The sequence below is a fragment of the Chroicocephalus ridibundus genome, chromosome 4, assembly GCF_963924245.1.
Source record: "Chroicocephalus ridibundus chromosome 4, bChrRid1.1, whole genome shotgun sequence".
NCBI classification, from domain to species: Eukaryota; Metazoa; Chordata; class Aves; order Charadriiformes; family Laridae; genus Chroicocephalus; species Chroicocephalus ridibundus.
This window is the reverse complement of record NC_086287.1, coordinates 63,763,683-63,789,382: the sequence shown is the minus strand read 5'-3', so window position 1 is coordinate 63,789,382 and position 25,700 is coordinate 63,763,683. Positions and strand designations below refer to the sequence as shown.

The following is a 25,700-nucleotide window of genomic DNA, read 5'->3' as shown; positions in this document are numbered from 1 at the left end:
TGCCGTCCTGTGGTTCTGAGCTCCTTGGTAGCACCACCAGCGAACACGACGCAGCTCTGCCCTGTCCTCATGCAGGCGCACCGATGGTCTTAAGAGGGACTCGTGCTGCCGTTTCGGCTCAGGGCTGAGGCTGACACCTGAGCCGAAGCTGGTGCCGGCTGCCGGCACGTTGTCTCAGCCGTGGGCTAACCTCTGAGGGGTGCAGGGTACGTGACGTGAGTCACACCACATGGTGGACAAGGAGAGGGACAAACGGAGCCTCAGGTGTCCACAGGGAGACGTGCACGGGGTTGAGCGCTGAAAACCAAGCGTGGTCATCTCATCCCCAGCCTTGCTTCATGAGTGACTGGTTTTGCTACTGGTGTTTTCTACGTTTCTGCGTGTGCCTGGAGGTGTTGCTGTTTTGGCTGGGCTCTGGGTCGGGCTGCTCATCTCAAACTCGGAGCAAGTGTGGGGTAAACAAACTGGGCGTCTTTGCCAAAGTGCTTCTAGGCTTTTTACAGTGGGAGGAGAATAACATTTTAACGAGGCGAGGCTGGTTGGGAGGAAAACTCTTGCTGAAGTGGGACTACCTGTGAGTGCATGATGCGTGCGTGGGGAGATGGATGACTGTAGTTTAATGATGGTGGCTGGGAAGATACGTGCTCCTAAAATGATACATGAGTTTGGCATTAAATGAATCCTGAATTAAAATAACAGTGCCCTAGCCGGGTTTTTGCTCTAGCCAAATAGATGAGGCTCCCTCCTGGAAGGTGGGTAACGCATGCTGGAAGCCCGTTAATGCTGAGAAGGATTTCTAGGCTGTTAATTAGAAGGTGGGCGCTGCTGCTGCCAACAGCATCCTCCTCTCCTTTCCAATTTGATCTGAAAGGGAGGAGGAGGGAGCTGGTCCCTGGTACTCAGAGGGAAAGTTTTGGGCTGTCAGTCGCTCTCAAATACGTGGCTAATTTGGGGCTTCGTGGAGATTCCTGAACTCCAAAAGCAAAACTCGGTTGCAGAGGCTTTCTTCTCCTCAGCAGCACTAATTCCAGCTGGCATAGCTGTGCCTGGGCTCAGTGTGCTCCTTGCTGTGGGTTTTATGTGGAGCTGCCTGGCTCTCCCTGCACATTTGATGGCGTGAGATGCCGTGGGTGGCCTGGGGACGGTGCTCCGGGAGCAGGCTGCCGGCAGGCAGAGCATCCTGAAGTTACGTCCCTTTGTATCGGCTGTCTTGTCTTGCTCCTCAGTTTGTGAAAAAAAAAAAAAAAGGAAATACAGGTACTGATAGGATATAGGGAGAGAGTGTGGCGAGGTGGTCTTGGCTTTGACCCTGGAGTTGGTTGGAAACTGAATTTCTGTCCTAGAGAAAATTCCTTCTTTGGAAGGAGTTTTGTTGCAATCGGAGGCAAAAGAGAAAACCATGACCGCATGCTGGGGAGGAGAAATGCTGAAGGGTCCTGTGCTGGGATTACTGAATCACTGTTTTTAGTTTCCTAGCTTTGCAGATGGAAGCTGTTGTCAGCTTTCCTTCCTCTGGAAGATGGGAATATTCCAGTGAAGCAGCTGCAGACCCAGCATTGCCGTTTTCCCATGGAAAATGTTGATATTATTAAAAGGGCACTTTCTGTCAGAAAACATTCTGCCAGACATTTCCTGACCTGGCTTTGTACTTAACCTTTTGTCTCACTTTCTCCATCTGTAAAATGGATGTGCTCATTCTCAACCACCTGTCTAAAATGCTGAGATTTGTAGATGAAGTTGTGACAACGTGGTCTCATTTAAGATTCAGTTCCTTTGAAAGATTCAGCTGCTTTCATGGCAGTTCCCCATGGAGCTAGTCCTCTCTCTCACACAGGTAGGAACTTTTAAAATGGGAACATTAAACAAATACAAAGTATATTATTGTAGAATTACATGCATTCATCTATTCCATCTGTGCAGTGTGCAGATGATCTCTTTATTTAACTACCGCTTCTGCGTGTCCTGGGAAGGTTACTTCTTGTCCCTCTTCCAGTCCACTGAAGATTTGTTACTTTAACATTTTCTTTGCGTAAATTAATCATGCTAACATATCAGGAATATTTCTGAACCTACTCCTAAACTACCAGGACAGATATTTTAGTTTGGGAATCTGTTTTGTTGTTGTTAACAAAAGCAACCAGATGGGAGGAATGAGCTGCGTTTCTCATCTTAAGTTTTGTCAGTCTATACTTAATTGACTTTAGTGACTGTGGTATTTCTGTTCAGTCTTTGTTCATCAGAAAAAGCAAGTGTTACATACTCTAATAATTCAAAACCTAACCTGTGATATGAAAATATACTTTTTTTGCAGCAAACGAAACAATTAGTATCACTTCACTTTTAATGTATTCTGTATTTGAGCCAGACTTTCTAAGGATGACATGTTTATTCTGTAACTTCGCAGTTTGACGAGTTTTGTTACTTTTAAAGATGTTCTTAAAGATGCTATGGTAATGTTCTGTATGCTTTGGTAGGTTGACCGAGTTTGAAGATACACCAACAAGTCAGCTAACCATAGATGAGTTCATGAAGATTGACTTGGAAGAAGAATGTGATCCTCCTTCGTTTACAGCTGGTCAAAAAAAATTGAAGCTACAGCAGGTGAATTCTGAACCAGATGCTCTCTGTATTTCTTTCCTCTCTCTTCCCTCTGTATATTCCTTTTTGAATCAGTTAATACTAAATCCTAACTGACCAGCCATCGATAGGGGTTGGTTACATTTATTTTGAGGTTTGTAAGAGAAGGGTGAGCATTAGTGCGATTGATATCCATTAACAACCTTTTTGTTTTACTGGTAAAGGGAGAGCTTCACAGTTAAAAAAAAAAAAATATATATATATATGTTTTTTTCCTATACGATTTTTGCTCCCTCCTCCAGAGAGACATGCTCTTTCAGATATGTAGCTTCAAATATGGCTTTAAACCTCCCCTGATGAGGGATCGACGTATGTCTGCCATCTTAGCCAGCTGCTGCGGGAAGTACAGAGTCACTGCGCTTGTTAGCGCAGATCAGGACGTCTGGGTGGCTGAGTAAAAGAGCACCAGCTGAGCTGCTGTGTTTTGCAGGGTACCGGCGTTTGGTGCTCAGCCCCATGGTCGCTGTGTTGTAGATGAGGGCTCAGCATGCTCTGCCCAGATGCTCCCCCATTTGCAAGCTGATGCAGTTATACTGAGCACTGTTATCTCCTTTACGCTTGCTTTCCTGCTCTGTGTGTGTTTCCCTTCTTGTGCCCTGACCCCTTACCGAAGCATCAAATCTTTCTGTCCTTACAAAACTGGAGCCTCTCATGTGACGAGTTGAAGCTGAGCTTGTGGCATGGAGGTCTTGAGTAGCTGTCCTAATGTCTGCACTTCTCTTTTATGTGCCGTATGCGCTCTTCCACCCTGGTTAGCGAGGACCAGGGTTGCAAAGGTGTAAGCTTTGTATTTGGATCAGAAACCATAGGCTTTTTTTAAGGTAATACCTGTGGTCAGGAGAAGTACCACTACGTATAACTTTTTTTAAACACCTATGACAGTAATAACCCAATTACTTTAATGAGGCTGCTGGGTTTTTTTGTGTGGTGCAGCACCTGCTTCCAGAGGGATTAGTTCTCAAGTGGCTTAATTTCTTTACAAAGCATGAACTAAAGCACCAGAGGAGAAGATTTTACTACCACCGTAGCCAAATCTTACATTATTAGTTTTTCAGAGTTTTTTTGTTTTTACTGTTCTAAAAATGCTGTCATCTGAAGGTCTGTAGGCGTGCTTGGGATGTTCTGAAGAGCCTGCCAGGTGCTGCAGGTCAGTACTTCCCTCTGCCGTCGCCCGTGTGCTGTGTCTGGCCTGGGCAGCGCGATTTCAGCGCTGGCTTGCACTTGCTCCTATCTACAGGTATTACTGCTGAATAATTACTGCTGACTGCTGAAGAATGGGGCCTTTTATTTGCAACTTGCCAGAGTGAAGGTTCCTTTTCACTTATAGAGAGGGGTGAGAGAACATTTGAAATCGGCTGGTATTTTGAAACTTGGCTGTCTTGCCTGTCTGACACTGTAAAGTAATTTGAGTTGGGATTCAAAACCTGCTCCTTGCTTTTAAAGTACACTATGATTCCGTGTCTCTATATACAGTTCACAAACAGTCCAAAGCTGGGGTTTTTTTAGTAATCTCATGTTTATTTTGTTTATTTTCATTTCAGCTTGAGAAGGCGCTATCGAAAAAGCTGGAGGATTTTGAAGGTAAAAGTTGTGTTTAGTGTAACATATCACTCATTTGTCCAAAATCATATCAATTATTGCTGATTTTTATATTTATTTCATCACCACAGGTGAAATATCGAGCTATCAAGATGAAATAGAGATTGAATTAGAAAACAGTAGACCAAAAGCAAAAGGCGTATTTGCAAATTTCACTAAAGATGGTAAGTCTGTCAAGTCTTGCTTAAATAATAACGGGTTCAGATCCCGCAGGCAGTCTTAAGTGTATGAACTTTATTGTGATGAATGTGATCATATATATGCTAGCGTAATACAAGATCTCTATTGCACTGGGGTTCTCTCTGCCAATTAGTTGGTTCAAATATCAGTCTTCAAAACAACTCCATTGTTCATTAAAATGACAGTTCATTAATGATTTCAGTTGTTTTTCTTTCCTGGTGCAGTATGAGCTTGGCACTGGCACCTGAGAATGTTCCTTTTCATCACTGAAAGTGCAGTGGACCAGTATCCAGAACCTTCTGTCACCAAATCCCCCAGTTGACTAAGCAGCACAGAAGGGCTTTGTGCAGGTTGAACGGGCTATTTTTCATTTGTAATTATATCAGTAAGTAGCCGGCTTCTCTGGCAAAGCCCTTTTACTTGCCATAATTTGATAACACAATACTTCTATTTTAAATGATGACTATATTCACAAAAATACATTTTAATAGCCGAGGTAATGAATTTGAAGAGCATCTGAAAACTCCATGTATTCATACATTGTACTAAAATATTGTGTATTTCTTCTACAGATTTTTCTCTAAAGATTTCTGTTCTTTACAGGAGCTCCTCTCTATTTACTTAGTTTCTGTAACAGATGGTATGCAATGATCTGTTGGTATTTTTTTTCCCCTTACAGATTCTATAGAAGATAATACCTCTAGCATACTTGGAGAGGAGGAGGCAGAAGATGAGGAACTGGAAGCAGCCGCTAATCACTTAAACAAGGACTTTTATAATGAACTCCATGAGAAGGACAGACTAAAGAAACATGAAGATGGGGAATGCAAAAATGGAAATGAAGCTCTTGTAAGACCACCTGCACTGGAATCCTTGCTCGGCCCGCTCCCCACTGCAGCTAGCCTTGGCATAACAGAGTCCATAAAAGAGTGCATATCCACTAAGGACCGAGAGCCTGGTGAGTAGGAGAGCAGTTCAGCTCGGAGTGGAAACTGGACACGTGCATCCAGTTGTGGGTTTGTTGTGTAATTTCCATGTATCTTGATGGTTACCGTGGTGGCAATTCCATCAGTCACTGTAACGTCAAGGTACAGGAGCTGTGAGGCTGGGTGGGACCGGTGGTCTTGGTTGTTGATGTTGGTCATTGGCATCTGCTCCTCAGTAAGCTGCAGGAAAATCTGGAGTGCCTAATTATTTTCTGAAGCCTGAGAATGTGTGTCTCTTCGTCGAGTAGATTTGCAGTCATATGATAGCTGATGGGCGTATTTCAAGCCATGCAGTCTCAATTAGGAAATTGGAGGAAGCGGATTCCTGTAAATATGACTGGAAATTAAAACCCAAGTATGAGAATTTGAGATCAAGACAGACTTTCTCAGGAGACATTTTACTGGAATCAAACATGATGCAGTCTGTCTCTCTGATGGAGAATCTTTGTAAATGGCAAATATTTAGTACGTTTGTAATAGGACATAACGGGTTGTATGCTTTTTTCTTTGATATGGACTTTGGTGTGCATTTTGGTGGTTTTGCTCCATTTTTCTTAAACCCCCCAGATCTATCTGTAACATACAGCTCTGTATAGTACGGTTGGAGCAGGACTGATCAATTAAGGAAGCTAATTTTGCTGCAGCCATTAAGGCAGACAGTACTGCAAACAGCCAGTTGTCCAGGCAGGTTTGTTTGCTTTTTCTTACGTGTGCTTGGGCTTTATGGAGATGGCATTTTTTTAAATTCCTTTTGCATCTTAATGACTCCAAGAACTGAACATACCTAAAGGGCATTTTATTCTTTTCTTTGTTGCAGTTAATTTTTCCATCATAAGACACCCCTGTCCGAATCTGTTTTGTCAGCTTACTCGGGGGGTCAATGCAGCGGAACGTTTTGTTATCCAAACTGTTCTGATGCTGATTTCTGTTCAACAGCACCTACTTATCGTAAGGTACTTCCTGCCTGAAGAGATGAACTGAGCGCATTCAGATTCTTATTATGTTAGTGTTTGTATCCCAGAAACGTAGGGGGATGATTGCACGTTTATATTTTGTACAACCGAAATCATATAGAAACAGTTGAGTGGTTTTGATTTTGTTTTAATTACGATTAAGAAAATAGATGGCTCGTGGCTCGTCTTTCTCCTGGAAATCAGCAGTTCATGTCGAAGAGAGGTCAGTAATGGCTAGAAGCTGTTGTTGTCTGGCTAGCCAATGACCTGTAAAAATAAGTTCCCGGTGATGGACGTTTCTCAGCTGGCATTGCTATTGACCATTTTAATGGACAGGCGGAGGGCTGAGTTTAAAGATGAAACTAAGCTGGTACAGCCAGGTATGTTGCTCTGAGTCGGGCTTCAGGCAGGTGGGCAGGAGGGTGCGTGGCTGCTCATGCTATGGCTTGCCTGCATTCACTGTTTGTTTTCTTTCAAAAGTTGAGGACTTGCCAAATGAACTGAATTTCAAAACTGAGTACGTTTCAGTATGTTCATTCTCTTAATGCATCTGAGAAATTATTGTGGGTGTTTGAACAAGTACTTATTTTCTTAACGTGTTGTGAAGCTCACATGCCCAATTACTGTTTTGGTTTTCTTTTGATTGTAGATCCTGCTCCAAACTTTTTTTTTCCCCCCCGCAGTGAGTAATTTATTTATTTTCCCTCTGCTAATTTATTTTAATCATTTAAAAGTTTCATTTGAAGTCAGATTCGCTTTGGCTATGTCTGTACTGCAGGATAGTTGTGCTGGGGTGCAATTCCCGGTCTCCAAGCCCTTGCCACGCCATGCCTGCATGGTGTGCATGCATCATGGTGTGCGTGTGCATCATCCCCCTGAGGACCTGGTCTCTTTTCGGAAGTCATCTGGGTTCAGGAGCAGTAATGGAGCCTTGATGTGTTTTGGATGGTTGGGAACCTGGTCTGACAGATGGTCTGGGAGGTACACCTGGCTTGCAGTTGGAGCGTTATTATGCAGAATAAAGAAAACCTCTCATTAAGTTGTCTCCCGTTGGTCACCTGTGCATCTTTGCACTGAACTCCGATGGAAACCAGTGCAGATGTTTCTGTCACCTCAGGCAACAATGTGTTGAGCTCTCCCTTATAGTTCTGGAAAACCTGTGAAAGATTTGTACGTGGAGGTTGTATCTTCTTCTATCAGGCCAACAGGCATAGCTGTAAAATGCAGGCAATTTCCAGGTTTCCATGCCCTTCTTCAAGTCTGAAAAAGAAGCCACGGTTTTCAAAACTAAGTATAGGATGAGAGCATGCTCAGAGTTTGAGATGGCACAATTACAGATCATCTTGAAACAAAAGTTTCAAGTGGTACCTGTGGAGGGAGGAAAAGATCAGAAAACTTCCTGCATTTATCCTGTATATTTGAATTTAGTTTAGTGTAATTCTATTGTGAATCTCAGGTGGCCATAGGTTTGCTATGGTATTTCACATTCCAACACCTGACTCCATTGGAGAAGGGAAAGACTCATCATAACATTGCACCCGTTGATATTTTGGTCCTTCTCCACAGCTGTGTAAGCCATAAACCAGGAACCTTTCCCTTCCCTCAGCCCTCTCCGACTCTGAGTCATCTTCCACTGTGTGGACCATCTGGGTAGGTTAGGCTGGAGGCCTTAGTTGGGATGACTTTGTGTCTTCTGCTGGGCTTCACGTGTTGTCAGATGGGTGTATTACGTCCGGTCAGTGCAGAGGTTGGAAATGGCGGCCTGGTGCTACGCGGTGAGGATTCGCAGCAAACCCTCATGGTGATACACTGCGTGGTTGGGCAGATGGCCATTAAGTAGGAGCTCAGCAAACAGGTGCAGTATGTGCAGTGTTTGGCCTCCTTAAATGCAGGGTATCTCCTCTCCTCTCTGTAATAATCTCTCTTCCTCAAAAAAACCTCTGCTGTCGGTACCTTCTACAAAGTCTTTTCATTTGGCTTGTGCATGTGGTAATTCAGTTTATAATTGCCTACATCACCTGCTTTGGGAAATCTTCCACCTTTGTGCTACGGTGGCTACAGCAACAGCAGAAGGTTTCTCACAAACTGCTTATGCAGATAAGACTTAGGTACAGAGCCCAAGTGTTAAGAAAAATTTAGTGTATTTTTGCTCCACTTACAATTGGCATTTGAGCAGTGTGAGCTTGTCTATATGAATGTTTTATGGAAAGCATAGTATTTTAGCAAATTTGCATTACAAAGAGAGCATGTAAGGTACCAGGTTAATGAGTCTGAGGCAGTAAAGTGCTTAGAATAAACACTACATTTGACTGTTTTTTTCCCTACAAAGTGTATTAATTTACGGAGACATTTAAGCTGAAATCTGTTCGAGTCTTTGCAAACTGCTTTTTTCTTACTCTTCATGATAAAAGTGCTTTATAGTGAGATCTCCGTTTCAGAGATGGAGATCGGGTACATCGGTCTGCCCGTTTTCCTGGCCGTGCAGCATCCCAGCATCCTCTCCATGCTCTACGTGCAGTTCCTCAAAACAGGACACCGATTCCTTTAGGAGACTGCCACAGTCATACACCATGGACTTCATTCTCGAGAAATACATTCTTTGGTGTAAAATTTCCCATTGCAATTTATTTTTATGTCCCTTTTATACCACTTCAAATAATTTATCATCTTTCTTGGTGTTTCTGTCCTTCTGATGTTTACCAGCTGTCCTTCCCATGTCACACTGCCAGGCCGTACACCGACAGTTCATCTCTTCGTTTTGCACATAAATCAAAAGTCGTAAATTTAATGATGGCCAGGGATGAAAGTGAGGAAGGTCTGATAATAACAGAGATGAAGGTAAAATACAGGGCGTAAGTTACCGACTGACTTTATATGACTTCCCCTTCGTAATATAGGTAGCGTTTGGGACCTGATTTAGTCTTTGTTTTGAATCAAAATTCGCATGCAGTCATTTAGAGCAGTAGTTTCAAATAATGTGTGTGAAGTGGGTGGTAACACGCTCCTGCACGTCCTCATGAAAGTAAGCGGCTTTTGCAGTGCGAAATCACCGTGCATGTACCATCTTGTGCTTGGTTAGGCACCCGGTAACTGCATTCACTGCTAATTTTACAAAGAATACATGAGAAAGGTTTTGTCCTTGTTCATAATTAATAGTTTGCTCATTTATTACTCCTTGTATTTATGCCTCCATTACTGCTGCAGGCATAATCTGACATGGACTGAGGTTGAAAGATGTTGCCATTGATTTCTGTGGGTGTTAAAGACCCCATGCAGACAGTGTTCATTGATCGAATAGTTGTCGTCCCTGTGTACCAGCGCTTTTCAACTTCTTACTCAAGGAGGATGCGAAAAGGGGCTAAAGATGGAGTTGTATGAGACAGAGATGGGCTCATCCTCCAGGATCTTACTCTTTTCCTTCATATTTCATCTCCCTCGTCCTAGCAGCTGCCAGTTCCTGCTTCATACTTCGTCCTGGCCCCGGGGCTTGCCGGATCCCTCTGTGAGCGGACTCAGCTCCCTAACCCAGAGAGGAAAAACGCATGCGTGCGTGATCCTCCTTTTTTTTTTTTTTTTGGCAGCTGTAGATGACCAGTGCCGGCAGCACTGCGGGCAGGGAAGTTTGCAGAAACGTGGCGTTTCTAGCAGGGTCTGAGCTGCTGTGGAAGGATGCTTAAGGGCCCACAGGCTGCAAACGGCTGGAGAACGGCTGTTGGTGGTGTGTGTGCCGAGGAGGGTTGTTGGCACCATCCAGGAGCCCCAGCCTGGACTGCTGCATGGCAGGGGCAGGCTCACTGCTCTTGCCATTGCTGCTCCGTCAACGGATGGGTGTTTACCTCCTCTGTGTGCTGGTGTCTTCTTCTAGCATCCTCCTTAACTTCCTCAGGTTTTGTCTGAGTGCATCAGTGTCAACTGTTTGAAAATATACAAATGTATATGCGCATATAAAAGTATACAAAAAGATATCATCAGTAATTAGGGAGAACATTATGAAGCCCTATGAAATCATAATTACCGCATACATGAGAAATAAAGCTGCTGAGTTTAGCACTAATTGTGTTACGTATGCAAAGGACACTTGGTCATCAGTGTAAGCATGCGTGTCCCCATCCTGATCGCTCTTCTTCTGACTCTGGCTTCAATGCTGCGGTTGCTTCGGTGGTTTTCAGCCCCACCTGTGGAAATGAGCAGTGTGCATGACCTGCTTGGTGCCACCTTCCCCGTGTGATGCCTTTGGAGCACTTTGAGGATTTGATCTTTGTCTCCATGTGCTGTTTTCTCATTGGAAAATACTTTCTGTGGCAGGACTAGCTCTTTCCCAATTTTGAGATCTAAGCGATAAAAATCTTGGTTACAAGCTAATCTTTCTAATCTAGCCTCTTTATGCCTATGTTTGGCAGACTTGATAGACTGTATCCCTGATTGAGCCTTCATTATGCTGGTAATGAGATGTGAAGAGCTCGCTGCAGCCAGCATGGTAATAGGAGACCACCAGCTGCTTTGAATAGTTTTTGATACCTGAAGTCTTGGGTATGAATTACAGATGACATGATTTTCTTACTTGACTGTGTATGTTACTCACACACCGGTTTTGTGTGTGCCTGTATTACTCCAAAATCTGTGTATGCATTTTTTTTTATGCACGATCTTTGCATTTCATTAAAAGATAGGAATGCTATAAATTCGTTCCATATTCATGCCATGAGTAACTAGGAAAGTTAAGGGATGAAAACTAATCATATAGTTTGGCTGAAAGATTTCCAAACAAATCTAGAGAGGAGTTTTGGAGAGAAACCTGCAGTTTGTTAGAGCCATTAGGGAGATAAATTGGAGTGGAAGCATAAGTTGAATCATGTGAATACATTTTTAGAACATTTGTGGATGTTTTAGGAATTTTCCAAAGGGTTAGTTCATCAATACAGACACTCCTTTCAGGAAAACGTGTGTTGTTTTTGTCAGAAGATTTGGTCAAGAAGAATTGCTGCAGAGTAATGGACGCTGTGACTGGGAGAAGGTACTGGAGAGTGGGGTTCGGGTTCCTGAGCTGAACGGAGCAGACACATCTCCTAAACCTTACTTGGCCACGTCCCATGTGAATGAATGGCCTTCGCCCCGGGCTGACCAGCCTGGCTGTCCTGTTATCCTGACTGTTTCGGGGCAGGTAGATTCTCCTCTCCCTCTCCTCTCCCTCTCCTCTCCCTCTCCTCTCCCTCTCCTCTCCCTCTCCTCTCTCTCTTCTCTTCCTTATTTTTTGTTTCATAAAATTCTGGTCTGGAATGGGAAATATTTTAAAATCTTTAAAAGCTTTTCCAAGCTCAGATTTTTTTTGCCTGACTCCTGCCTCATCCTTAGTGCCGAGTGGGCAGTGAGCAATGTGTCTTTTCTGTCTTGAATTCCTCCAATAAAAGCATGGCTGAAAATCAGCTTTATTTTCAATTTGAATAGACTAAAAGCCTTACATTGCTCTGATGAGGCTAACCAGCTGTTTAAGGCCTCGTCCTCCCTTGCTTCAGGAAAAAAAAAGCAAAAAAGCTGCTTTCTCCTCTCTTGCTGCTTCAGCCGGCTGCTGGCCCCGGACTTGTTGGAGGAGGAGGTGGCAGCAGGGCTGTGTCTCTGGTTTGGAGATGTGGGCTGTGAGAAGAGGGTGAACGTGCCAAATGGGGGCTCTGGCGTGTCTTTCTGTGTGTTGATATTTGACATGTGTGTGCTGCTGCATCGATACTGCTTTTTAACAGAGCGAGGAGAAACAATCAGCCCGTGCAGGTGTTTATGCATTGTTTTCACTTGCGTTGAGGGGAAGTCCAGGTCTGCTGTCATCTGCTCTACCCAGACTCCTAGTCCAGGAGCACAGAGCTGGGCAAGCAGGGAGAAGAGGAGAAGCTCAGCTGGGGCTTTAGAAATGGTCCTTTTCCTGTACCTAAATAGCAGAATTATGGAAACAGTTGTTCCCCAAATATTAAGGGAGTGTTGTGTTTCATGGTTGACTTAGATGCCCTGGTATTTGTAGGCACCAATCTAAGTTTTTCCTTCTTTTGGGTCTTCTTTTCAAGGTTTTCTCCCGTCTGCACCCCCTAGCATCTGAAAAGATGCTGGTTCTCAGCATGGGAGGTACTTTCAGGGACATTTACAAATTGATCTTGTCTTTCTGTGGGCTGATTCTTAAGGAACTTGTGGAAATATAACCATCTCAGGGGTCACTGCCCCGCTCCTAAATCTTGGTTGAAATAGGCTCCAGATTAACACAAGACTCAGGGAGGTGGTGTTGGGGGGTGACGATGCAGATACCTACAGGCACACAGGAAACCATGTTAAAAAACATGAATAACTCCCTGCTAGTGTGAGAATTACATGATACTTCCTTTTCTGCACCTGCCGGAATTTGAGCCCATAAATGCTCACAGTTATTTGGTTAGGTGGCCAGTTTGCGGAAGAAAAGTCTTTCACCAAAAAACTCAGTGAAAACTGAAATTGTTCATTAGAGAGTTGCGGAAAGTGAAGTGCGTGGAGGCTATGGAGAGGGTGTTAAATTTGCATGGAAAACTGCCCACTCAGGAGGATGTTATTTGAGCAATTCATCATGGTATCTGAAACGTCAGGAGTGGAGACCTGGGTTCAGTTCAGGGGGGCTTCGTGGTCTCAGTTGTTATTGAGAATCAAGACTTATTAACCTAGGTCAAGGAGCCACAAAACGCGCCCTTGGAAGAAGGAAATACAGCGCAGAGAGATTTGCAAGGCTTAGCTACTTTGGGTTTAATATGATGGGTAATAAATCCGTGTGCAGTGCTGTGGTGATCCTGACCACTTCGCGTTTGTCTTGCATCTTCTGAAAAAGCTAAAATAATTCTCCATTTAGGACTTTATTTTCTTGTGGTACAGGTTCAGCTGGTAAAGGCAATACCTGCAAACTGAAAATCCACCAAAGTAAACCCTTTAAATGGAGTGCCGTTTCTGCAAAGTTTTAATATTTTTGTGTAGCAGCTTGTTGTTTTGCCTTTTTTCGATAGCGTTGAATTTGGTTTGAAAAATTATTTCCTATATCCTCTTAAGGATTAACTTCATCACACCCCTACACGCTTCATCTGTTTTGTTTGTTGGTCTGAAATCCGTGGGACTGTCATAGTAGTCAAGATAAACAAGTGTATGCAGGGGTTGGACGGCGGCTTGCGTAGATGACCTTTGTAATTAGGGATTTCAGCTATGGCGCTACAGACTGTTGATGAAAACAGTCATGAGTTAGCCTTGTGTAATTGTAGTTTGACATCTTTGGTTTGCTAAATGCTTTCGTAACTAAAATGGGTGTATTATCCACTAGAGGAATAATATTAATGTTGACACTGTTGGCAATTAAAAACAATTTTGGAAACTGAATTTTACTACTCCTGATTGCTTTTGAAATAATTTGTTTTTCAATGTTACTTTAGTATTGGTTCATTTATTACGTCTTTTTTCCTGTGTGACAATGAGATAATTGCTATTTATTTTTTATCCTGTAAGCAATTATAATCAAAGCAGCCAAATACAGAGTCTGCTACGACCTGGAATCAGAGTGACCCGTCAACATGAGGCTACTTCAGCTTTTCAATTTAATCTTTTTTTTTATATGCACTCACCAGAATGCATTCAGTAGGGCTGAAAAAATTGCATTTAGAGTTTTCGGTGTTCATTAATTACAGTGGTGCAAAGCCATAGAAACTGGCAGGTAAGACCGGCTTTGGGTTGGTTATTAATAACAAAAAAAGTGATCTTTCATCTAGGATTGTGTGGACTGTGTTGGGTCAAGAACGTCTGAAGCGGCTGGAAAAGGAGATTCCAGCAGGCTGCTTGGGAAAGGGTAGTTGCAAATTAGGGGGAATCGCAAAGAGTCAACTCTAGGGATTTTTTGCAGCCAAGTTTTGCTAAAAGGAAGCAGAAAATACTTTCTTTTGCTTTTAACGTCAGCAGTTTAAGGTAAGGCTCAGCTTTCGTATTGAAATGTATGTGTACACCTAAGATTTGTAGAAGTTATTTTCTGTGATGAAAGCCCTGGACATGTACAACTCTGTAATCGAAATAAGAAAATGAATATGTAATGAGAGAGAGTAAATAATGCTGTTAAGTAGTACCAGGAAAGAAATTCAGAGCAAGAAACAAGGCTCCTGAGATAGGTATAAATGCAGAAGCCAGAAGTAAACAGCTGTACCGTGGGTGGAAGGCTACCATTTTTCAGCAAATTCACTACCTAAATGCCATGTTTGATTTAGGTACAGTGGGGAAGCCACCGTGTGCTCACAAATGGGAAGGAAGTAAAACAGTGCTCTGTGACCAAATCGTTAACGCTTATATAGGAACAAGGCGAATGACTGATTTTGGAAGTTATGCTTAATGGCCCAATTTCCTGCTCAAGGTAAAAAATGCAAATCCACGTTACCATAGAAGTCAGGTATTGAAATGCAGCAATATCCGTATCAACATGAAATTGTGTGACCGGTGGTAGTATTGTATTCTGTCAGTGTTTTTCATTAAATAAAACATACTTCAGTTAGAAGTTGCTTTTCCACAAAGTCGCTGTTTGCACTTCAAGCCAGAGTTTTTTCACTTAGTGGGAGTATTGTTTTCCATGCTACCACCATGTCTCACGGCTCTGTAGCTGCTGCACGAAGCTCCTGCGCTAAGTTCTTCCCGAAAAGCAAAGATAAAATCCCTGGTTTATACTGCACTGTTTGAATTTGGCCTCCAGTTTTAATGCGGAGCAGGAGTGTCGGGATGTGATGATGTGGGTGATGTTGGTTGAGGTTAAGATGTCTCTTGCCTTACCGGCTTGTCCCCCTCATACCTGCTGGTGCTGGTGCACGTCTAGTTGCCTCCTTCACCCAGGTCTGTCAAAAATGTCACAGGCTTGTGCAGCCATTTTTAATAACAGGGTCATTTTGACAGATGCGTGTTAGGGAGCGACGCCTCAGGCGGTACAGCAGCAGGGGGGAGGGAGGCGGTACCCATCGCTGGGGGCAGAAACCAGTTCCCCCAGTTCATCTGGGGTTGCAGGAGCGCTTTGGACCATGTCTTTGTGGCAGCAAAGAACATGTATTTTGGAGGCTGAGAGTGGCATTCGTGCTTGCACCGAGGTACCAGTGCTGGAGAGGTTTTATGATCCATCAGTGAACAGGAATGGGCAATTTCAGATACGCCGTTGCGCGAGTTCATTTTATGTGCAGGGTCTTTGTAGAGGGAGCAAGGTTGACGCTTGAAGTTCAGCTCCAGACATGCAACACTTAGAAATCTGCGAGCAATGCAGAGGTTTGGTTTAACAAGGTGGGGAGGGAATTCAGAAAAGGTAGGCTGAATTCTCTCCTGAAATAAAGGCTTCTTTTAAATTTAAAGTTTATTGCTTTATCTCAACTTTCAGAAAGCTCACATGAAACTTTCTTGCCTTTGAAAGCTTGATAAAAAACTCGAAGTACTTTGACTGAAAGAGAAAATTTAATAGTGAGGCATTTTCAACGTGGAACGATGTTTGTGGGCGAGTAATTTAAACAGGTACTAATAAGAAATGGTGTCGTACTTGAAAGGCTACAATCGGTATACACACACAAACTGGGTAGAATATCACTGGGAGCAATAAAATGTAGGAATTCTTCATACTGCTTTCATTGCAAACAGTTTTTATGGTATGGCCTGTGAAGCAATTGAAATGCAGAGAGCTGGCACATCACTAGATTGATAATTCCTCCTGCTACTTACAACTTATTCTCGGTACAGATGTCCCCAATTCTTTCTTTCTATCACATTAAACTTTCTTGTCTGCTTCAATTTTATGCCTGCCTCAAACATAGCATTTTTTGAAATTGTCCCTCCAGTTTTATTTTTTTCCTCTTTAAAAGTTTACATCAGATGAAATCTAGCTGCTGGTTTTTATCCTAAGGTTTACACTTAAACTTTTAACAAGCTCATTTTTAAGAAGTCTTTCCTTGAGAGAGCACTTGGCTGATCCATCAATAATTATGTAGTAATAAAGCGACTGTGTAAAAATGGCACCTATGTGCCGAACAGATTGGTTTACAGAGCCACTGACAAAGATGAATGTTTATTACCTTTTACTGCTTTTGGTTCTGCAGATGCAATACAGCTATTTTCTTTTTGGCGTCATGAAAAGTAATTTCCGATTGTGGAATGTTTATGATAATAAGGATGTATAACTAGGGAGAGCCCGGACTGACTTTCAAATACCAGCATGAGTTTGCAGTGCTGGTTAATTTAGAAAAAAAAATAAACAAAGAACATTTTTTATTTTATTTCTTTGCTTAACAAATTTTTTAAACAATCACTGGGACAGAACAGGCAGGGAACCCCACAATGTCACGTAGCTACTTTTCTGAATTAATGGGTAGTATATTAATTGTTGATTCTCCAAAATTTGGCAAGCTTCCTCATTCTCCTCGCTGCGTCCAAAGATTTCTACTTCTAATTTTACTACAATATGGAGAAAATTGTAGTGTCTAAAAATAACACGAAAGCCTGAAATTGTTGTTCTTGTTTCCTTTCTTCTTTTTGAGAGCCAGTATAATTAAGGCTGTGATTTAGATGACTTTGTATTGTTCAAATCTGTCCTTCTTTTCGGAAAATGTGGAATAATGTAGTCTGTAAGTTTTTATGGCTGGTAGATGCGCAGTCATTTCGGTCAGTCGAGCTGATTGACTGCAGTGTCACTGCAGTGATGAAATTGTCTCTCAGTGGAAGCTGAGAAACACCTTGAGACTTAAACTTTTGTGGATGCAGCTGTTGGGATCCTTGTGTCCACAGCCTGCAGTACGGCCTCCTGGTACTCCTGCATTGGCGTTCGCCTTGGTGATGCCGGTGGGTAGGGATACCTTGGCACAGCAGCCCTGGCTGCCTGTCAGAGGTGTCCTAGCTATAAGGTGTTTCCATTAACTTGCAAACCTCTTCTGGGTAAAGGCCAAACGTCACGGGTTCTCCACTGTTGCTGCCAAAAGTAGTGATTTGCCCTTATTTTGGGTCTGTTAAGCCTGATTTTGAGTGAGGGGTGCATTTGGTCCTGCTCCCAAAAGGCCCTTGAGTGGCATAGCTCCAGCTTCATCCCCTTGATCCCCAGGCACAATGGCAGGGTTGAGGTCCATGTGCCTGGTTCATCTTAGCAGGAGGTGAGGAGCTATTCCTGGGGGTGGTGGCAGGGTTGAGGTCCACATGCCTGGTTCCTCTTGTCAGGCACTGAGGAGCTATTCTGCAGACCAGTTTGCTGTCACAGCCCTGAAGTCTTTATGGCAACTTGTAGTTACGTCAGCAAACGCTTTCAGCCCAGATCATTCGTTTCAGTTGGCAGTCGTTGACAGTAATGTTCCTTTGCTTGGCTTTATTTTAGCATTTACAGATTTTTGTTTTGATTTTGATGGCATAAAGAGAATCACATGGGAGTGTTTTGTCTGGACTTCAGTATTCTCTGCTTTATCTTGCTAGTAAGATTCAAAGTCTTACTCTTTTCAGGAGACGGGGCTTTCGTCTGTGCATCTTGCTACCTCTTCTCTCTTCTGTCCCTTCTGTCAGCCCATTATCCTGGGCTTATTTCACTGCACAGTTAATGATGCGTAAGTCTGCTGTGGAAAGAGTTTACCTGGTTAAAACTAACATAAAGAAAATCCATCCTAGTCTTATCTAAAGAAGAAATTGAGAAATAAAATATAAACAACATATTCCATAAGAAAGGATAGTAGGTCTGAATTTGAAGTGATGATCTGGTGGGTTGGCTTTCATTTTGTAGTGAAATAGTTAAAAGTTATCCAAAGCTTATTTTCTGTAGATAACTTTGTTTTAGCTAATTCAAAATAAAATTACTGATTTCAAGGAGATCAATATTGCATTTAATGCTGAATGGGTTTAAATGAATTGGTACATGAAATGCACATTCCTGTCTCCAAATGGGCTGTGGACACGTTAGTCATGTTTCTGAGAATTGGTGCCATAATACAGTATGTTGTGGTGAACTTAGATTAAGCCTCATGGGAAAGCATCGTTATTCAGTTAATTAAACAACAACTTTGATACTATGCCATATGCTGTAAAATAAAATGGGTGCATGGCAGAAAGAGCCATGAATCCTTTTAGTGTATGTGAGACTGAGCCATGATTTGTGACTTTCTTCTTGCCTCTGCAGTACTGTGTTAAGTAGAGGCCTAATATATTAAATATAAAATTAACTACCTGTGGATGTGGGACCTTATCCTTTCCAGTGCTCCCTGAAACGTGTTACCAGTCTACCCGGTTTTCGAGACTTACTAAAATCTTTCCAAATTCTTCGCTTCGCTCTGCATCTAATCAACATTTAAACAGGGTCTTTTGTGTGCCGGTACCCCGGAGAACCGCAGATTGGGGGGAAACTGTAAAATCAGCAATACATAACCTAGCTAAAATGACATATTAAATATAGTCCTGTTACTATATAAACTTTATGTACAAGAGTCAGATGTTGAGATTAATCAGAATGACAGGTTGTACAAGCATATGGCTGGCCTTTCTGATAGCCATTAGCTTGAAAGGCCGGCTTTGAAACCAGCTCCATTATTTATAGGTGAATCATGCTGCTGGGCTTTGTCGGGAAAAGGTTATTTCTCCAGTTCCAACGAAACCTCCTGTGCACGGAAGTGCCTTTTTCCACCGTTCCTGGAGAATAAGACAAATTATTCTCCAGGAACTTCTCCACAACTTTTTTATTTTGGAAGGCTGTGGTGTCGGAGGGCATTCCAGTGCTGTAATGATGGATCTCAGGCATATGGAGTACACATGCTAATTATGCTGTGCTGACGGTTCAGTCTATCCAAATGCCAAGGCATTGGGGCCTCAGAGCTGCTGGAGGCAAAATGTTAAAATCCTTCACCACTGTCTACTGCGCATCTGGGAAAATGTTTGCTGCAGTCCCTAAAACATCTGGGGAGAGGAGGAGGAACAAATGCGTGTCCTCTCGAGGAGTTTGCTGCAGAACATGTGCTGTCTGCAGCAGGATTGTGCTGCAGTTTGGGCCGATGACCAAGTGAGCTTGCTGTGCTCCGCTGTCACCTGGGGCCACCCAAGCAATGCCTGTACTTTGCAGAGATCCTTATATGCTTCATATGGCTGCCTGAATGGATGCAAAACCGCCCTGGTCCCTGGAGCAGGGCTCGTGCGAGCTCTGTTTAGGTCCAGAGAAGTACTTTACCTCCTAACTGTTTCTCAGCCTTTGGGCATGGTCAGAGACAAAAAGATAGCACTTCATCTAATGTGAAACAGTGCAACCTCCGTGATTTTTATTTAAAAGCATGGTCTGTCCTGGCTGCGGCCATCTGTTGCATAATGGACTGATGCTCTTACAATGGGTCTGGATTTCTGTAGATGCTGCCTTTTAAGATTTCAAACCCATGTCTCCTACTTCCAGGTTTGTAAAACCCCAACTGGTGGTTCTGATCGCGGAACCAGAGTCAGGATCTTACGTGTGTGATCTCTCTCTGCTCCATACCTCTGATAGTCCTGGCAGCGTAAAACACTGCCGGCTAGCTGCTCTGAATCCAGCCCCATCCATCACAGAGGCTTTCTCCTTTGGGCCAGGTTCCCACCTAACTGCTTCATTTACAAAGCTTGTGCTTTTTGCAGGGGACCTTCTGCTCTTGCCTGTTATTTTACTATAGTAATAATAAATAAGAATAAACTTTTACCTTCTCTTTCCTCTCCCCATCTCTGTAATTCCCTGCTTGCTATTTCTTATTAGCAATGAAGGAAGGAAGAAGCTGGGTAACAAAATGAGAAATTTCTTACCTGATAATTTTCTTTCAGTTAACAGCTTCTCACCATTCAGCCCTCCCGGACAGTGCAGTAAGTGGCACTGATATAAATTGATTTTTTTTCCTCTAAATAAAGACTCAGGTGTATAATTTCATACATTATATGGTGGTGTTGTCTTAATGCTAATAATTGCCAGCTGAAGCATTCCTGTAGTCCAGGTGGCTTCTGGTGGCTTGTGCTGAGCCTGTCTCCAGATCTACCATAGACCAGCTCTGAACCTCAAAGGAGGGGGTAGAAGTTAGCTCACCTTGGCTGAGAGATGATAAGAGTGATTAGAAGAAAATTGCAAGTGGAAAGTTCAGCTCGTTCCTCTTTCTCACTCATCTGGGTGAGTTATTTTGCTAGGCTATTTTTAACCTGGGGCAGCTCTTTGGTCCCGACCACAGTGCTGGGAGCAAGACTGCTTCTTTAATGGGAGAAGTTACTGTGGATGTGAGCCTGTGGCATTTGGATGCCCCGTGCTGGCCTGTGTGCCTGTCCCAGAGGTGGGGAGCTGTGGGGTGGGAGGGTGAGGGTGCGTGTGGTGACTCTGACGTGGCAAGAGATGTGTCGGAGTTAGGCTGGTTTGCGCTTCCTCATGACACTTGAACCATTTGTACCTCTACTAAAGGAAGTTTGCTCAAATTTTTTGGCCGTCACCTGAGCCAGCCTGGAATGTTCAGTGATGTCCTGAGAAAATAAGTTAGCTTTGTTTTGATTTCCAATCAGTCAAATTAGCCTTAAAATATCGTATTGCAAGTCTCCTCAAATTCTTACGGTGTCTTTGCAGCTTAAAAACTGTGTGTGTATATATGGCTGTACACATTTACCATTTTTCCTGGTGGAACAGAAATTGATTCATAATTTAAAAAATATATAGATAAAAATAATGCGAGCAAAACTCTAGGATTTACTTTTAAGTTTTCAGTAGTGCAGAGCTCCCCGTCTCGTTTTATTTGGTGCGGGGAGGGCGGCACGTTAGAGGAGTAGATTTACTTCTCAATAAAACATACGTCCTTCTGCTGGGGTGGCTGAGCGCCGGCCAGGCAAGGATCCTGGGCTTGCAGGGACGGACAGCAGAGCATTTAGCGCCCACAGCAAGACCTGGCTACCTAACCGGCGAGCTGCAGTTGCAGAAACGATGCTTCAGCACTTAAACGTTAAACCAGCTGTTCCCTTTATGGCTGGCTCGGGTGTAAAGTGCTCTTGCTGTTTTACATAGTGGTCTGGCAGCACGGGGAAAGTGAGCTGGAGACGGATCTGAGCCCGGCTGCCTTTGCTGTCTGCTCTCAAGGGCGTTGGGTAGCCCTCACCCTCCACAAGACATACGGCGGCGCTTTGGACTTGGGAGGTTTGGAGAGGGGAACTGATTGAGATGCTGGTCAGTTTTCCTCCCTGGCCTCTCCCTTTATCTAAACTGTTACTGTTGGATACCCCTGCAGAAATTTAAAAAAAATGCAGAAAATACAGGCCAGAAGGCACCAAAGAGAAGGAAGGGTGGGGGAAGGGAAAGGAGAGAAAAGATGCCAAGAACAGCATAAAAGGCAAAGGAGGAAAATACAGCGGGGAATTGGTCAGCGGATGGAGAAGAGCAATAAATAGGGGAAATCTGTCTTTATGGTCTTCATTTTAAAAACTTTTAAGTTCATAACTACTGAGGTAGGAGGGGGTGAATATGCAGATTCATATTCAGATGAATATGAATCAGAGACTCAGAGAGCTGAGATGTGTGTTGCATCTTCAACAGGAACGCTGTGATCAGTTTTGGCGTTGCTAGATGCAGAAGTCATGAGTTGGAGAAGACTTGTCTCTGTGCATGGGAGCTTGTACCATTTCTGGGCTTCGGAGGTGAAAAATGTCATTCATGGTAGCTAATTAGTTTGTTTCCAGGAGAGTATTGTCAAGTCGGTCATTGATGGTTGTTGGTTTCATCAGCCGAAAAATAGCTTTTGCCGTATTGTTGAGAGCAGCCGTCCTCTGAGCACTTGGTCATAGCAGCAGGGATGGGAGCTTAAAAAAACCAGACAAGTTTTATCAAGTAGGTTGCATAAAGTTGCTCTTTTTCACTGTTTCCAAAAGGTGTTGGGGGGACAGGAACGGTATTCCAGAAGTGGAACATCTGCTGCTGGTTTTGAGGACAGTGTCAAGATGTTCTTCAGTTCAAAAGCTTAACTTTCAGCTGCATTTATTTTGGGAGGTTGAAAGGATTTTTTCTTAAGGGCCTTTTATGTTGCTACGTAGTTCAATAAGCACAAGCTTACCTTTTCGAAGAAAAATCTTCAGAATCAGAAAGCTGTTGTTTACTGCTGGACTATTTTTGTACTACCTGCTTTAAAAACACATTGCAGGGAGAACTTCTGAAAAGAATGGAGTGATTAACTGTTTTTCTGATGAACTAGTGTTTAAGTTAACAAGTTTCTGTGTCTGTTAGACTAGTGGCGTATCCTTTAACTGGATGTAGAATGTGTGGATGTGGTTTAGTTTGATCCTCTGTGGGCTGCGAGGTGAAACAATAGCATTTGTTTCAGTGTGGATGTGATGCCAGAAAAGCAGCAGGGTTGGTGGTTTGGAGGTTTTTATTCTAAATTGAAATTTAATCTATAAAAAATAGGTTCAGTCTCTAATAAAAGTTCTGTGAGAGATGACTGACTGTAGGAAAAAATTTTTCTCGTAATTCATTCCCATATATCATTAAGCACACCAATTTGGAATTATGTTCCTGCGATGGGATAATTGTTCTGTGACGGCCGTACGAAGGCGGCTGATGCGGGAAGGCTGGTGGGTGTCAGTCAGCTGCTGCGGGAGAGACGCAGCACCTGGAGCTTGACTCTCACTGCTAGGAGATAGAGGTGCCGGCACTCAATAAAGATGGGTTTGTAGTTCTGCGCTGGGTTAAGGCCGAATCTTGTAGGAAAGGGCAACAGCATCCTGGCCTGTATCAGGAGCAGTGTGGTGAGCAGGACTAGGGCAGTGATTGTCCCCCTGTACTCAGCGCTGGTGAGGCTCCACCTTGAGTACTGTGTCCAGTTGCGGGCCACTCACTACAAAAAAGACATTGAGGTGCTGGAGAGTGTCCAGAGAAAGGCCATGAAGCTGGTGAGGGGTCTGGAGAACAAGCCTTATGAGGAGCAGCTGAGGGAGCTGGGGTTGTTCAGCCTGGAGAAAAGGAGGCTGAGGGGAGACCTTATTGCTCTCTACAACTACCTGAATGGAGGTTGCAGAGAGGTGGAGGTTGGCCTCTTCTCCCAAGTAAGAAGTGATAGGATGAGAGGGAATGACCTCAAGTAGCACCAGGGGATGTTTAGGATGGATTTCCTGCATTTTGATCACAACAGCCCCAGGCAACGCTACAGGCTTGGGGAAGAGTGGCTGGAAAGCTGCCCAGCAGAAAAGGACCTGGGGGTGCTGGTGGATGGCCAGCTTAACATGAGCCAGCAGTGTTTCCAGGTGGCCAAGAAGGCCAACAGCACTCTGGCTTGTATCAGGAATAGCGTGGCCAGCAGGAGCGGGGAAGTGATCGTGCCTCTGTACTCGGCACTGGTGAGGCCTCACCTCGAGTGCTGTGTTCAGTTCTGGGCCCCTCTGTACAAGAGGGACATTGAAGCGCTGGAGCGTGTCCAGAGGAGAGCTACCAGGCTGGTGAGGGGTCTGGAGACCAGGTCATGTGAGGAGAGGCTGAGGGAGCTGGGCATGTTTAGCTTGGAGAAGAGGAGGCTGAGGGGAGACCTCATTGCCCTCTACAACTGCCTGAAAGGAGGTTGGAGAGAGGTGGGTGTTGGCCTCTTCTCCCAGGTGAATAATGACAGGACCAGAGGAAATGGTCTGAAGCTGCAGCAGGGGAGGTTTAGATTAGATATTAGGAAGAATTACTTTACTGAAAGAGTGGTCAGGCGCTGGAACAGCCTGCCCAGGGAGGTGGTTGAGTCACCATCCCTAGAGGTATTTCAGAAACGTGTAGATTTGGCACTTCAGGGCATGCTCTAGTGACAGAGATTGTGTGTGTGGGGGGGTTGTGCGTGTATGGTTGGACTCGATGATCTCAAAGGTCCTTTCCAACCGTGAAGATTCTATGATATTAGGAAAAAAATTTACACCGAAAGGGTTATCAAACATTGGAACAGGCTGCCCAGGGAAGTGGTGGAATCACCATCCCTGGAGGTATTTAAAAGACGGGTAGACGTGGTGCTAGTAATGGTTTTGTCAGTGTTAGGTTGATGGTTGGACGCAATGATCTGAAAGGTCCCTTCCAACCTGGACAACTCTGTGATTCTATAAATCCTCTTTCTGCCTGCAGTGGTGTGTACGAGCCCGATGCAGTGACTGCAAACCAGCCAGGGCTCTTCTTCCTCTTTGTTCTGTGGGATGTTCCTATTTTCAACAGACAGGAGTGAGGAAAGAGCTAGTGAGCTTGTACATCCCTACTTCTGGACAGGCTTACCTTGCACAGCCGCTCTGTCACGCTTGCAATAGTAGGTAGGGTAAGTAGCGGATATGTGGAATTTCTTTGTATTAGATTGTCTCTCTTCCCTCTTTGCCCGTCATTCGCAGCCTTTTGGGCTTTGCCTCTACAATTCTTACAGTCCAAGCGTGGGGAGCCGGCCAGTGGGCACTTTGCCGTGCCAGGGCTGTGTGTCCTGGTGCTGCCGGGCAGCCCGGCGCCGGCCAGCGATGCCTCCCGCCATCCCTCATCGGTAGGAATGAATGTCTCTGGGAAGAAGGGGCCTCACTGCGCCTGGCAGTGTTTGCTTTCCCTGAAGGAGCCAGCAGGCTGGAAACTTGGCTTCGGCTGGAGAGGACCCCTTAACCTTGCCTTGGCAGAAGGAAATAATAAAGTGACAGACTTCATTTATCTTTATGCTGTATGCGTGGCCTCGTGTGCTCCGTATGCTGTCAGACCTAAATCCTGGTGTCGAATTGGCACCATGAAGGAGTAGGCTGTAATTTTCAAGGTGGCTTCAGATACGAGAAAATAAAAAACAGTTTCACTTAAATATGAGGATACACGTCATGCGTTTTTGTGACCTTATTTTGTCAGTAAGTGCAACTAATTTTGCTCTGTCCTTACCCTTTGTTTTTTTGTGATTTACTTGTGTCATGACAGCACACGATGGCATTGCCAAAGGTGACCGGGGGGAACCCGAGCCCTTGGCAGCCATGGGGTGCATGCTGTGGGGTGGGGGCACGGTGGGGCTGTCTGGGACTGCACAAAGAGACGCCTTATCCTGAGCAATGAGACTGGCAACAGCTTAAAACTGCCAAGATAACCTCCCAGCCTGCTCCGGAGGCTCACAGTAATAAAACTTGCAGTGTACCGGGCTTGTACGGCCCTGCGGGCTCTGCGGTGTGTGGCAGGTTCGTTTGCACACCCGTTGATCCTCGTACGCTGCGCTTCGTGACGCGCTGCTACTACTGCAGCATTTTCACATCCATTTCTCTTCCCTACCTGATAGCTACGGCACTTTGTCTGCCCTGCGCCGCTGCCGCTCCCCTCCCCATTACCCATGCTTAATGACTGTTCCCTTCACGCCCCTTGGTAAATCAGTTATCTCCCCCTCCAGATGGGTTC

At 44.2% G+C, this 25,700-nt stretch overlaps 1 protein-coding gene across 3 annotated transcripts in view; it reads left to right on the top strand.

Annotated features, from left to right (window-relative positions):
- Positions 1–25,700, top strand: part of BRF1 (BRF1 RNA polymerase III transcription initiation factor subunit) — a 179,332-nt gene that overhangs the window by 99,905 nt on the left and 53,727 nt on the right. For all 3 annotated transcript variants that reach the window (XM_063333487.1, XM_063333489.1, XM_063333488.1), the window contains 4 exons: positions 2,475–2,601; positions 4,179–4,218; positions 4,308–4,400; positions 5,096–5,374. In XM_063333487.1, the coding sequence (XP_063189557.1) occupies positions 2,475–2,601; positions 4,179–4,218; positions 4,308–4,400; positions 5,096–5,374 (539 nt within the window). The remainder of the gene's footprint in view (positions 1–2,474; positions 2,602–4,178; positions 4,219–4,307; positions 4,401–5,095; positions 5,375–25,700) is intronic.